The sequence below is a fragment of the Battus philenor genome, unplaced genomic scaffold (genome assembly GCF_028537555.1).
Source record: "Battus philenor isolate CCGP_79_NKW_IND1 unplaced genomic scaffold, ilBatPhil1.0.hap1 SCAF_17, whole genome shotgun sequence".
NCBI lineage: Eukaryota > Metazoa > Arthropoda > Insecta > Lepidoptera > Papilionidae > Battus > Battus philenor.
Window position 1 is genome coordinate 1,769,983 of NW_027181679.1, and position 14,661 is coordinate 1,784,643.

General features: G+C 31.5%; 1 protein-coding gene across 1 annotated transcript; it reads right to left on the reverse strand.

Annotated features, from left to right (window-relative positions):
* Positions 1 to 6,228: 6,228 nt before the first annotated feature.
* LOC137919883 (high affinity copper uptake protein 1-like) lies at positions 6,229 to 11,603 on the reverse strand. The gene is made up of 3 exons (XM_068763102.1): positions 11,497 to 11,603; positions 7,725 to 7,960; positions 6,229 to 6,870 (listed from the first exon to the last, which is right to left on the reverse strand). Exons 1-3 carry the CDS (start codon positions 11,599 to 11,601, stop codon positions 6,669 to 6,671), a joined length of 543 nt encoding a protein of 180 aa, XP_068619203.1. The 5' UTR covers positions 11,602 to 11,603; the 3' UTR covers positions 6,229 to 6,668.
* Positions 11,604 to 14,661: the final 3,058 nt, after the last annotated feature.

Sequence of the window (14,661 nt, forward strand, 5' to 3'; positions counted from 1 at the left end):
GTAGAAGTAAACAGAGTGATTTTTTATAGATGTAAAAGCTTTAAAAGTGTGAATGTATAGCTCATTTGCCAGCAAAGTTTTAAAGTTTTCACAGCTATTTCATATCAGCCTGTATAATGATCACTGAAATATATAACATCAATTTATTTTTCTATAGAAATGCTACAGATTAATATCTTTTGATAATACAAACTCTGCATGGACAGATAGTAAACAACAAATATTTTTTAAATGTGGTAATCTTTATTGTGAAAATGCTTTTTCTTACTGTATTATCATGACAATATTTAACATTTCAGTAACCATAATTTTTTTGGACAGAGTATACCATATATTAATTGACTGTAAATGGGTTACACATTTGCCTTTTTATAGTTTTTACTTTAATCAATCACCCTGTGTAATAAACTGTAAAAGTTTTCAACATGAAGAGTTTTGCGATATCCTAAAACTGAAAAATTGGGTTTTTTTCATACTATCAAACCTCCTTCACTTATAGCATTAAAAAACATTAGTTTGTGTGCTATTTTTATGCCATTTCAAATATGAAAAGCTACTTTATATGATATTAGAGTTGTTACTGGAATTATTTTTATTTTTATTAATTTTGATTTGGTTTCTCTTTTCTTTTTATAATTAATTCTTAAAAACTAATTTGCTTACTTTTTTTGTTTAATTTATTTAATATTATTAATTATGAATTGATTTGTTCTATTATTAGTTTTAATACCTATTATTTGGATGTGGAACTAGCCTGTATGTGATATTGCCCTTATGTAAATATATATAATCTACTTATGTTACACACTCTCCACTAAGTGTATACAGTTGTGGGCTAGTCATTTTAATAATAGATGAAGATAAATTAAATATATAAGCAGTGGTAATAGTCTGCTTCATGGTCACAAGTTAGATCCTCTAACATGCATATCTAATGACATTTACAAACATTATAGCTAGACAAAAGTTAAAGAAAAATTTTGTGTGATAAAACTATTTACCACTGGCTTTTAAAGCCTAAACATCTGAAAGTCTTGTAGTCATGCATCAAATTACACTTTTTTGCATTTATACTATTTTTGAATGAAACAACTTCCAATGGGAACATACAAAGGCAACCAACATTACAATCACATAAGAACAAACAATTTATTGTCATAGACAATGATAATAAACATTATAATTATTGGCTTTGCCATCAATAGCTGATGATATAATTATAAGTAGAAGAAGAAAGTAAAAGAAAGAAGAAGTGGTATTAGATACAATTATTAAGAAAAAAAAAATATTTTATTTAGATAATAAAAATAAAACCCTTCTTAAAATTAATTACTTGGCAGCTCAGAACACTAAATATTGTATACTTCATAAATCGTACTTGTATAAACTCAAGTAGTTGATAGAATATAACTTATGACAAAGTAATGTCCAAATTCATTTAAAATATTTTTAATTGCAAGCATCATTAAACTTTAGGTTACTTACAGAGTAATTAAAGTTTAAATGACTGCTTCTTAAGTAGCTGTTCTCTGCAGTAATGCTACGCATTATATTGCCACCAAACTGTCACATTTTCGATTTATTGTTAGAGAAGTAATTTAAAATAAAACCGAACCTCAGCTGTTAACACATCAACGTTACACATTAAAAGGATTATATTAAGATAGTATAAGTCATAAATTGTTTAATATTTCACGAGATATATCAGTCTACGTCTAAAAACAAAATATACCGTTACCTGGTTAATTTGATCCCGAGGTGCGTAAAGTTGAGTCCAGTTGGATTTTTCACTTACGGATGTGTAACATATCTCTCACTGAAGCACTATTTGTACTTTTCAATGAATCCACATTGAATTTAAGTAATAAAATCAAAAAGTTACATGCGAAGACAAAACATGAACCACCCGTCACATTTCACTTAACTGACATGACAGTCATGACGTGAGTGTGGTTCGGAAATATAAACTGTTTAAACTTACATACATGTTTAGATTTTCGTTTAAAAATAAATTTTTGTTCAAAAAAATGTAATTGTCGATTGGATCCCCGAAGATTGCAAAACATAAATTATTCTAAAACTATTGTTAGTACGATATTTCTCTTCCATGCTTAATAAAATTAAAAGTAGAAGTTTGGATAAAAAGTTTATTTCCATAAAATTGGTACTCATTTTTCCCGATGTATAAATTTTGAAAAGAAAGATGTATTCATACTGGTGACAGACCACCTTGTACTATTACACAAAAATCAAATCTTAACTTTGGTCGAAGGCTAAATTATCTGCCAAAAAGCTGGACATTCTGAGGCGGTATTTCCTCGTAATGTTTTACACCAAGACAGTTTCTGAGCCCATAGCATAAGTCCGATCATGTGTAAAATACTGTAGGCATCTGTGGGATAGTTCGGTAAATTATCAGCTCGAAGCTTTGGATTCCAAACAGAGACGAGTCAAAAGGTTTATTAATAAATATACTTTGATGAGCGCTAAGCTTCAGAGCTTGGAAAAACGACGAAAAGTTAACAGTTTATCGGTGTTCTATAGACTGCAATTTGGAGATTTTGTTTATGAGTTACATAAATTGATTGGCCTTTTTTCCATAGGACAAGACGCACGAATCACCACGTCTATAAACAAATGCAATTCCTTCATCCCACATTAAGCATTTTGACACTAATTTTATGGTGCGAACAGTCAGGGAAACAACCTGCCAGTGTCGTTGTTTCCAGCTATTTTTCTTCTAGGCAAGCATGTAGCATCGTTGACCTCATTATCACTTTACATCTGGCAAAATAGAGATCAATTACTTTGCCCACAATCAATTAAAAAAATATTTATTTCAAGATAAATCACTTGTATAAAATTATATTTTGTTTTTGTAATATCTATATTTTATTGTAAACTTTGTATCTCGTTCACAGGCCAAGTCCTCCTATATTTTTTCTAGCACTCCCGACAATTGCTTTGTCGTGATAGTAAGTGGTTAAAAGTGTTTGTCTGTCTGATCAACACACTCACACATCATCAAAAAGAAATATATTTCGACAGTTATAAACATATTTAAAATTTTATCAAACAGTTTTATGGTAGTTCTATATTTCTATATGCAGACCGCTTCCAGACAGTTGAAGGTCCAGTTGAAAATTTTGGATGGAGGCCTACGTTAACTTGTGGATATCTTACGGCTGTAATAATGGGTATCGTTAAATGTTTTCCAAAATAAACCAATACGTATTAACGCCTCATCAGTCCAGTAATTTACTATGAGTAAACAGTAGTATCTGATGTGTAATGTTTGGAATCATTGACCCGACGGTCATTACTGCGCATAAGGGATCTGTAGCTTATCTGTTCGGTAAAACAGTGTAAATAATTCTTGAGTTCGTGTTTATTTACTTAAATTTAAAAAAAATTCTTGTATTCGTGTTTATTTACTTAAATATAAGTAAATGTAATGAAATATACTAAAAAGTAAAATATACTGAAAAAAATTACGTAGATCAGATTGGTTACGATATATTGGCTCAATAATTTACAGAATTCCACATAATTTAATAATTTATTTCTTAGACTTTATTTTCGTGGTAATTTTGTAAATAAGCAAAATAAAGTAGATTAGTTCTTAAGTTAATATTTATACATTTTCCAAGTATTATTTTAATAATGTAATCGAACTTTCGATTAGAAACATTGTCTGCACGTTTCACATGTTAAAAGCCGAAAAAAAACGATAAAATTTATAACAATAAACTTATTATAAGCATTAACGTCATCACAACCAACATTATTTTGTAATTCGATTTCTTTTTATTTAAACAAAAATGGCGGTTGAAATCAATATTCTTGTAAAGTAACCGAAGAGTCACATTACGTTAAGTACGCCAAAATTATATTAAATTTAAATGTGGATTACAATTAAACTAGTTGATTATTAAAATAATTGCTTAGTAAAGGGAATGAAATCATGTTTAGTTCATAACATTCCGAGTTCGTGTACGTTAAACAATATTAAAGAAAATAAACATCTAAGTACAGACAATTAAAACGATTGTGAGCAGTACTAAGGTCTTGGAAAGTTCTTATTTAATAATATTTTAACTTCACAATGGCTTAGATTGTATTTTTTTAATTTTATTAAACTTTTATAAATATGGTTTGATATGAAAGGTGAAGCATCGAGCGAATTTTTTTCTAACTGAAGGCAATGGTATCCCATATATACGCTTAGTCACAAGGTGTTTAAATTCACGAATCGAAGGAACATAAAGTAAAAAAAAAAACTATATTTATAAACATTGTTATCTGTGGTTTAAAAAGGCTTCGTTAACTCTACTTCTCGAGTTAAGGACGCTACGGGAAAAGGACACTAAAAAACAAACCTTAAATTGAAATAAAAAAAGCAAATAGAATAGGAATGTTGCGTTTATTTTATTTACATGCTATTAACCATTTTATAAAATTAAAACTAAATAAACTTTCATTTTATATATCACAAAATTTGTATAGCAATAATTAAATAGGCAATTTTACAAAATTATTTGAATTTTAATTATTGCTTTATAGTTAACTGTTATACCCTTGAATCGACCATACAATTTGTCATTATTGCATTAAAAGAAGTATATATACATATTAAAAACAGATTAATAAAATGGCATTCCACACTTGTATAATACTCGTACAATTATAATACAATGCATCTTAACACCGCCTCTCTTTATCATCAACATTTTATAAAAAAAGTTTTTCTACAGTAACTTTTTTAAAAAAAAAATAAAGATGTCAGTTACATATTTTTTCAAAAGGCCAATGTCAAATGTCATACAGCCAAGTGAAAATTTATTTCAAACTAATTTTACTGATCGCAAAATGAAATCCTAATCTAAATTTAGTAGTCAATTGACCGCTCCGATCGTAGCTTTTAACATGAGCGGATTTTTTAGGTCTATGTTAAACTGAGTTTATACAGTTTGAATTGAATTGATTATAAAGTCAAAAATTCTCGACCCGTGTGACGAAATATATTCTCACATCATTTTGAAAAAGTTCTTAAAACTTTTGATAAAGCAAACGAATTTCGTCGCGGTAAATATCTGACAGATGTTATTTTTTTAAATGGTGAAAAGTTAGACTTTTCAATAAAATATTAAAAAGTTTTTAATTTGAATAATATTTCTCTTTTAGAAAAACTTTAACAGATAATAATAATAACAATATATAATTATTGCAGCCCGCCGATAACAGTGCGGTGTCAAGTAGGCTTACGTGTTACATAAGTCAAAGATAGGTTATTAAATCCTTAGATTACTCCTTTATCCTGTCCTTTAAAACGGAAAAAAAATCATATTTACGCAATACTGCTTAACTACAGAAATGTACACAACCTGTGTAAACGGTGGCCAGCAAAGAAGAATTACCACTAGCTAATTTCAATTCTTCAACTTTGTCAAAAGTATTTTATGCTTTAATTGTTTATACGCATATATAATACATTAAATATATTTGCATTAATATACAATAGTCTAGTAATATATGTAATGACGAAATTGAATTTTTAAACAGTTTTTGTATTTGGTCCCAATTTTCGGTTATACAAATCTCTTAAAAGGCCAAGAAGTTTTAAGGTTATTTTTTAATTGACATATTTAGAAGCAATTTAGCGGGATTCTAGTGCGTAAAAATTAAAAAAACAACAATGTCACACGATTGCGCTATTTCTTCCGATGTTGCTTATAAATAGTCGCGGAAATCGAAAATCGATTGATCTTCGTAAACAATAAATGTTTCCTGATATAATCATTCACATAAGGAAATATTAAAAGTAATACTATTATTAGTATTGTAACATTTAAATGCATTAAGAATTATATCTTGACAACAATATTTTCGATAAAACATTTTACAAACACGTTCGTTTATTTTTCTAAACGTTTCTCAATTTCCCGCCATTAAAAAAAACTTATGGATTGTGTTTTTCGATGACAGTGCATTTTAGGTTAGCAAATCTATTATACAACGTATTAAATGATAATAACAATTATAACAGATTGCTATAATATTAAGATTGCATATAATTTATTAAATAAACCAACTCATATCATAATAATATAAGTAGGTTAAGTTCATTGCTGCGTATATGTTTATTGTTGACATAATCATTAGTAAATAAAAAGTTGAATGGGCCGTATTTGTAAATTGTTTTTGTTTCTATTATGTGAAAAGAAAATAAAAGAAAATTAACAGACTGCTTTATACATATTTGCAATTCCCGCTACCATCTATAGATATATACGTCTATAACTTGTCATACCTTCATTATTAAATCTTTATATAGCGTAAATGAAATTTATGTATTTCACTTGGAAAAATAACGTTGATCAATCGTATGAACATCGTAATTTGTTTTTAGATCTACATACGTCTTATATTGGCAAGATAATCACTGCATTTGTACTAAATATGTCACGTCACGATACATTCAATGCAACTTTGAACAGGTTTGTAAACCTATTTTTTTATGAAAATTACGTTCTAAATACTGTAAATAATTGTAAACAGGGCTGAATTATAATTGGCTTTCGAGTACAGTACTCTGCCAAATTTATGTATAAAATATCTCTGTAAGATTAATGTATTTGCTTAATCCGGCCCTGGTTTTTCGAGGTGAATCATTGACAATGCTCGGTTACGTCGACAACCGTGCTCTTTCTCCAGCCGAAGAAGAAATAGCCGACGGCTAAGCCGAGCACCAGTGCGATGCAAAGCCAAACGTTGTAGGTCATGAACACCAACATGAGGATATAGGAGGCGGTTGACTGGACGATGTGAAGAAGCGTCTGTACAACATGGCCGCTTGACAGCATTGAGTATCTGGAATGAGATTTTTTTTAAATAATTCATTTATATTAAACTCCAGTACTACAGCTTTTAGCTGTGCAAAAAATATAACAATTATGTTACAGCGACCACTTTTTTCATTAAATAAAAATAACCAAAATTGGTTAGAGAAATAAGTTTTCTATTTCGTAAACTACAAGACATGTAATAAAATGATTAACTATAGATTGAAATTAAATGTTTAGCAGCACAAACAGCTGCTGTTTTTTTTAAATTCTAGTCTTTACTATTTACTTTTATCCTTTTTTTTTCACTAGAACCTTCTTTCTATATTTGGCAAATAGTTTTTATGTTTTTTTTTTGCTAAGCGATTAAGCTCAGTTTTCGAAATGTTACTCGTTACGGATACAAGTGTGCCGCGGTAAGAATTTACAGATTTAAATGTTACAATTTTTCATTAAATATCTTGTTTTTGAAACATATTGGCACGTTACATCACTCGTCTCTCGAATTTAGCTTTCGGTGTGCCGCAACATTTTAGGAAAGATTTTAATGTGCCGTAGATGAGAAAAGCTTGCCGAGCACTGGTTTACGACACTGAACGCAGCCGCTTTCATCCGGCTCTCCCGGAAATTTCAGGGGGAGATCTAAGTTCAGTAGCGGACGTCTTACGGCTGAAATAATGATGGTGATGTTAATAAAACCTTATCATACAAACGATCTATGACATTTTCTTTAAATCTAGCAATGGAAGCTTACACATCTTCTGGGATCCTATTATTAAAGCGTATACTTTCTCTATTGAAAGATTTATCAACTAGATAAAGTCGAAGCATTTTGGTATTAATTCAGTCTGAAAAAGAGTGATACAAAAAAGATTTCCTTACTTGACCACCGCGGTACCGCTGCAAGGTCCTTGGCTGCCGCATTCATTTTTGGTAATATTAACCCGGGAATCCCCTGTTGCAGCTGTAGCCCTAGCGTGAAGTGCTTCTCTATAATACTTCAGTCCTTCGTACAGGATGCCTGCGAGGAAGATGGCGACGGCAGAGCCGAACAGCTCCAACGCTGTTGTGGTCAGCCATCCGTTGAAGAGGATCTCCTGACACACGCCTGCATGGAACTGGAAATCACAAAAGATTCTCATTTAAGTCGGATATTGAATGTGTTTACTATCTTCTCTTAAGTAATGTCTATCTTCATCATTACTTCAGCCGTAAGACGTCGACTCCTTGACCTGTTTATAACCGTACAGCATCCAGTGTCTTCTGATCATCTTAACAATGTCGTCTGTCCATTTTGTAATAACACAGTGATATTTAACAAAGAAATAATTTAAAAGGAGAATTATGAAAGACAATACTAATGTTAAAATAAAAAAATCTCTTTTAAAACGTTTTAATTTTGTTTAAAAGTATTTCCAATACGAATTAACACAACTATGAACTTTCAAGGTACATTGGCACAGAGGTGGTGCACAAATATATCGCATATTTTTAATTAATATCAAGAAAATTTTAAATATTATACAATAATTGGATGTATCTTCTTATTATACCATGAATTAACTGTAAGGGTGTTGAGTGCATCGCTTTGCATAGAGAGGGTTCAAATGCGGTGCTGATGACTCATATAGCAGAATTAGCCTGCCTAAACAAATTTAAAACGATCCTACCAACGCTGTTTAAGAAGCCCATAACCGATATGAGTAACACGCTCGCCAAGCCAGGTAAATTCAATATCATAAGCGATGTAATCAAAGAAAACGAAATAAGGAGAGTACTCAATTGTTACATAAAAAAAACAGATATTAATCATAAAATTGTATTATATAAAATATCACTAAAAAGAATATTGATATTTATTAAAAATACATAATAATTGCAAGTGTAAATATTAAAAATCTTTTAAGAAATGTGGATGGGAGGCGATGCGCAAATCAAATGAAATGAATGCTATGAGAAAGAGAAAAAATGTGAACGACGAAAGAAGGAAGAAAGAGAGAATCTGTGAAGGTAGAGAGAGAGAGAGAGCGTGAAAATAAAAATGTACAATAAAAAAATGTTGTAAAATATGTCCAAGTCCTAAAAATAAGATAGGAGAGAGGACGAGAGGTCTTCAATAGCAAGGGCCTAAAAATAGATAGACCCTAAAATCCTTCAGGTTATGGAGAGATTTCGTTGTTATATCCTCGCTCCTGCGACCAATGCGTACAAACGCATTTAATTCTAGTTATTCCGTTAACTAGGTCGTACTACTTGTTTTTATTAGCTGTGTAGTCTTTGGGTGTATTTTTCTTTGAGGAAAATCATGGTAGGAGCATTTAAAATTTGGTGACGAGTCTGTTTGGTAAAAGAGAACTAAAACGCAATAAACTATGCATCATCAAGACACCGTGGAATGCTACGCAGTTACGTCAAAGATGTACAGAGTAGTGATGTGCGCGGTGAATGGAAAACCGATTCCGTGAATCGGTCTTTGTGTCAGTGGAGTGTGCGGTACAAGTGAGTTTGCATTCGGCACGTCACTCTTGCCGTCCACACGAACATTGTTTTGGCAGGTCACTATCACCGGCATATAATACGAGGAAAGCGTGCAAATCGTTAAACATTCCATTACATTCATCTCAACATTTCTGATATATATATAAATAATTTAAAACGAAACGTATGTAATGTTCACGTTCTGTATTTCTGGCCACTACGTAGACAATACTTTTATTTTTAATAATTTTTGAATTTGGAAGCCACTAGTAAATTGGTCGCTGCAGTCTTAGGATCGAAATAATAAAATGTAAATTTTTTTTGTATACATGTATACCATTATCACTCCTGACTTTCATTCACCTCACTTTTAAAGAAGGAATATGTGCTCAGATAGAAACTCACTTCTATCCTCTAACCGCATATGTTTATAAAGGTATTTTCTAGTACTTTATATTCCAATTGATATAAAATGTGATCTAACGAGTGACCCATAGAAAGACGATAGTAACCTATAAAATCTAGTGCATTGGCAGCGCGCAGGTCACATAAATCGTACAACAGATGACCGCTGGAGCCATAATATTCTAAATGATCTATGACTCCGGACCAAGTGAAAATAGGATATCAATAAGAAAGACGAATGACCTTGTTATGGTCGTCAAAAGACATTGCATGCAAGTGAAACCTGTCTTAATTGAAGTTTAGGAGGGAAGCCTAAGTTCAGTAGCGGATGTCCTATCGCTGATAAGATGCTGATGATGGTTTCAACATTAAGATCATATGTCATTCAGCCAGCAAAAAAAATGTCAATCATGTAAATGAGTCGTCAATAAACCAAGCTTCAAACATTTCTGTTCACCAAAGATTCTTAAATAAAACTGAGATTAATGTTATTTTCCTTTTAATTTTACATTTAAAACTAAGAAAAAGATGGTCTAAATATCTTGTGGTCCATGGATCAATTACAATGCTTATAATCTTGCATTTTAGCATACAGTCAATGTTTAATAATTTTAAATGCCCTTAACTATTTTATTATGAAACACCACCATTTAACTTATCGATAGACACGGTTAGCGGTGAACCGCAATTACCATTCTCACGCCTATCGATTGCGGAGTAGGTAGGCAGTCGGAAGTAAGGGTCTAACACTGATAACGCAATGCAATACGTCTATTTATATTTCAGTGTACGGTAAATTTAAATATTTTATATTACAGTGCCAAATATTTTTAAATGAAAATACACTACGATATATTTTTATTCATCAGAAAATATATTTTGTTGTCATCATATCTATACATACCGGTGATTGATTATAGGTATAAAAGTTTTAAAGGTATATTTATATAGTATTATAGTAAGAAAAAGCGTTTTAAATAGTATTAATTCACACATAAATAAATTATTGTATAGTATATGTCAGTGCGGACGTTGTAGTGCCAGATGTTATTGGCCAGTCGCATTCCAAATAAAAAATAAATTAAATCAATTTATATAAGGTGATTGAAAATAAGTTTAAAAATCTCTTTAAAATTTTTATACCTGTAATCAATCATATTATATATCTTAATGAGTAAATATGAATTGAAAAGAAATAAATACATTTAAAAAACTTTTAAGTTAAACGGTTTTTTGATACCTATATTGTGGGGGTTGTGGAAAAATATGTACCTAGTCCGCCATATTGGAACGGCGTCCATCTTGAATTTTAAATTTTGACATAATCATCGTATTTTACTAGTGAAGCCCTTTCATTTGATACCCATATTGAGGGGGTTAAGGAAAAATATGTAATCCGCCATTTTGTATTGCCAGCCATCTTAGATTTATAATGTTATTGATTTTATTATAATGTATTGTCATCTAAATTAAATGTGTGTACTAAATTTCAGATCAATCTGACAACGGGAAGGTGCTTAAATTTCAATTTCTAAAACCCAAATAAACAAATTCCGTACGGGTCGAACTAAATAAAACCGTTTAAAAATTAAAATTGTTATCTATTTGAGTGCTTATTAAAGTTACGCCTCTATTGCCAACCTCTGGATAAGCTTGAAGATATCCGAAAGTCTTATCGGTGCTCGAAATAACAACATACCAAGTAGTAAAGAAAAAATCTCTTTTTAATACTCTAACAGAAGGTTAGAACTGATGGTATCATTATGCCTACCGTCATGGCGTGGGACGTGGCACACCCGTCTCCATGGTCGTGGTCGTGGTCGTGGTCATGATGATGCATGGGATTCATGTCTGCCGGCATATGTGCTGAATCCATTTCTGTTTCTGAAATAATAAAAATTATAACCTTTAAAGTATATATTTGTGGTAATCTTTCCAAGGTTAGTGGATCTTTGAGGTAACAATACGAAGTTTGAAGTATAAGTGTGTTTATTCTTGGCATGGTTGGCAAGGGTCCTCCAGGTGGTAATCCAGGTGGTAATCCAGGTGCACGATGACGTTCGCACGTAGTAAACCGCTCTATCCAAGTAGAGGTAAGTAATGTCGTTGTTGTGTTGCGGCTTGAGACGGCAGCGTGGGCCATTCGGCGAAACAAGAAGGAATCTTGATCCTACCGGTTCGCACACGCTGTTTGCGAATAGGGGGCGGGAGGCCGCCCCCTAGAACGGTTCATGTGGTGTGGTGTAGTGTGTATATTCATCAAGCTTAGCCTATATTTATACCGATTTAAAACTACGAAAACAATGTTCAACTAATAACGCTCTCTTTGGCCCGACGTATATGAAGAATTATATATCTGTTGAATTCCCCTTTTCGATGCGCCGCTGGTGATGACGTAAAGTTGCTCTTACATAATCATCATCCCTCCCACTGCCGCTTCAGACAATTTTTGGAGCTACATCGGTGATCTAGGTTGTTCCACGTATCTCCTCATATACAGAGTTATGTGATCTTTACTATTTAAGACCCATTGTGGTAGTTCTTAATGTAAATATAAAAGTCAACCGTCATTTTTATTATTTGGATATCATCAACAAAATATTGGCAACGTTCCAAATTCAATTAAAAAAAAAAAAGAAATGCTAAAACTATTTTTAAACAAAACGATAATATACAATAGTCAATGTTATATTTGTTCTTTTAACATAATGTCACTGAATATTAAACAACTTTAAATCGTATGACTATTAAAATAAAGTTAAAACTCCACTATATACCGTAAAGCGGGGTAAATCGTACATCGTTATTTAATTTTAGACCGTAGTTCGCCTGGCATAAGGTCGAAAATACTTAAATGAACACGAAGAAACAGTTGTGCAAGACCGGCTTTCTCTGCGCAGGGCAACTTCGTGGCTTGCGTAAGTCACCTGACTTTGAGATTACTTGTACTTCCTGACCAATTCTCAGATAATTGACGTCGTTTGTTTAAAAAATGTCTAAAAACAATCCGTATTTCTGTTATACATTCTACTTTCTTGCCGAGTTATTATTGTTACATTGTTCTGGTGAACAAGTGGCTAATCCATGGTAATAATTAAAATGAAAAAAAAAAGAAAAATGGAAAAATTCACTTTTATTTGCAGTACTAACTGTCTCAAAAGACGTCCTGTATTAGCAATGATTAACCGATTCGCCATTCAAATAGAACCGTCAAAATGCACAAGTTTCAATAGCTACATTTTTTTCAAACTTTTGTTCCATTTATAAACTTTTGTTATAACATTCCTATGAGTACTGCGTAACTTATAATAAAAAAAATTACATGGTGTTTAGTTATAGCTGTACAAGCTTTAACACACACACACACACACACACACATATATATATACGTACAATTAGTTAATATATGTATTTAATGTATATATTGTATATATAGTGTACATACAGTGCCCCCTACGTTATCAAGATTAATATTTTAACAATTTACAAATATATCATTACGTTTATTTATAGCGTTATAACGAAAATAAATTATAACGAAACAATTTCAATATTTGAAAAAAGAATTAGATTTTCTTATCACTAAACAACTGCTGCAATAGTTAGGGAGTTTCGTTTTATGCACTGACGTAATTGTTTAGTTCAACTAGTTTGGAATATCGCTAGAGGTGGCTATAAATCTGATTGGCTTTAGTTACAAGCAATAATATAAGATTTGTTTCATATATTTTTACTTGTAACAGCGGTAGAGAATTGATACTTGCGATCATGAGTTCGATTCGAGATACAATCTTATTATTCACACTTTGTGCATTAATTATATAGGGTTGCCACTGCTCTCTAACAAGTTTTTAGAGGGTGGGCAGCAGCGTGTTCTGCGTAACAATATATTACACTGCAATCCTCAACCCGCCTGCCAAGCGTGGCGATTATGGTATGATCCCCTCATAGATATCTTTTGCAAACAGGTCTAACTTTGGCTGTGGGCGTCTATGGGCTCAAACGACGACGTCGAGTCCTCTCTCTCTCTCCAGCTATTTTTCTCCAAAAACAATAGGAATGAACCACTGCTCCAGAAAAGTGCTTATAATTTTAATTAAAAAATATAGAATTGACATTTATTTTTATATACACTTAACAAGTACATAAATAGGTATTTATCTTTAAAAAGAAATGTGTTATGAATAATAACTATTTAATAATTTCGTTTTTATTTGTTTTAAAGTTTGAATGTTGATTTATTTTAAAATACGTATAAAGATAATTTAGCTACATTATAATACATCGTAGATTTAATTTAAAACCTTGTCGTCTTTCAAGTCTATAATAGACGCCTTCTGCAAGGTATAAGCCTCCTCAAAAGTTGTACACAGAGGCATGTACCATAATCACTACGCTTGGCAGCAGGATTAGCGATCTTAATGTGGTATAATGGTATGCAGAGGACGCTTGTGAGCAGTGGCAATTCCATATAATTAATGCATTAGTTTGAATTATATATGAATGTATCCCGAGAATCGAACCTGAGACCTATGATCACAGGTATCAGTCTACTACCGCTGAGCTGCCACTGATTGTAATAAAATTGAGCACAGATTAAACTAAACAAGCGTGCTTATGTCATAAATAGGTCTCTACCAATAGCAGTGTTCTAAAATTTAAAAAATCTTTTAATAGTAATAGATAGTATAATAAATAGCATTAAACGTATACGTGTGAAAGACATTTAACGAGTATAAATATAATTGATTTTATTATCTGTGTTAACTGTATGGCTACATTTATTTCGTCAAACTATTAATATGTTTGGATTGCGGTTATACTGATTGATATAGAATGTACATATCAGCAATGGACTGGCCGTAGCAGGACAGATTAGATAAAGTAATATTGTAACAATTTTAACATTATATCTTATCTTTATGTAAAACGTAAT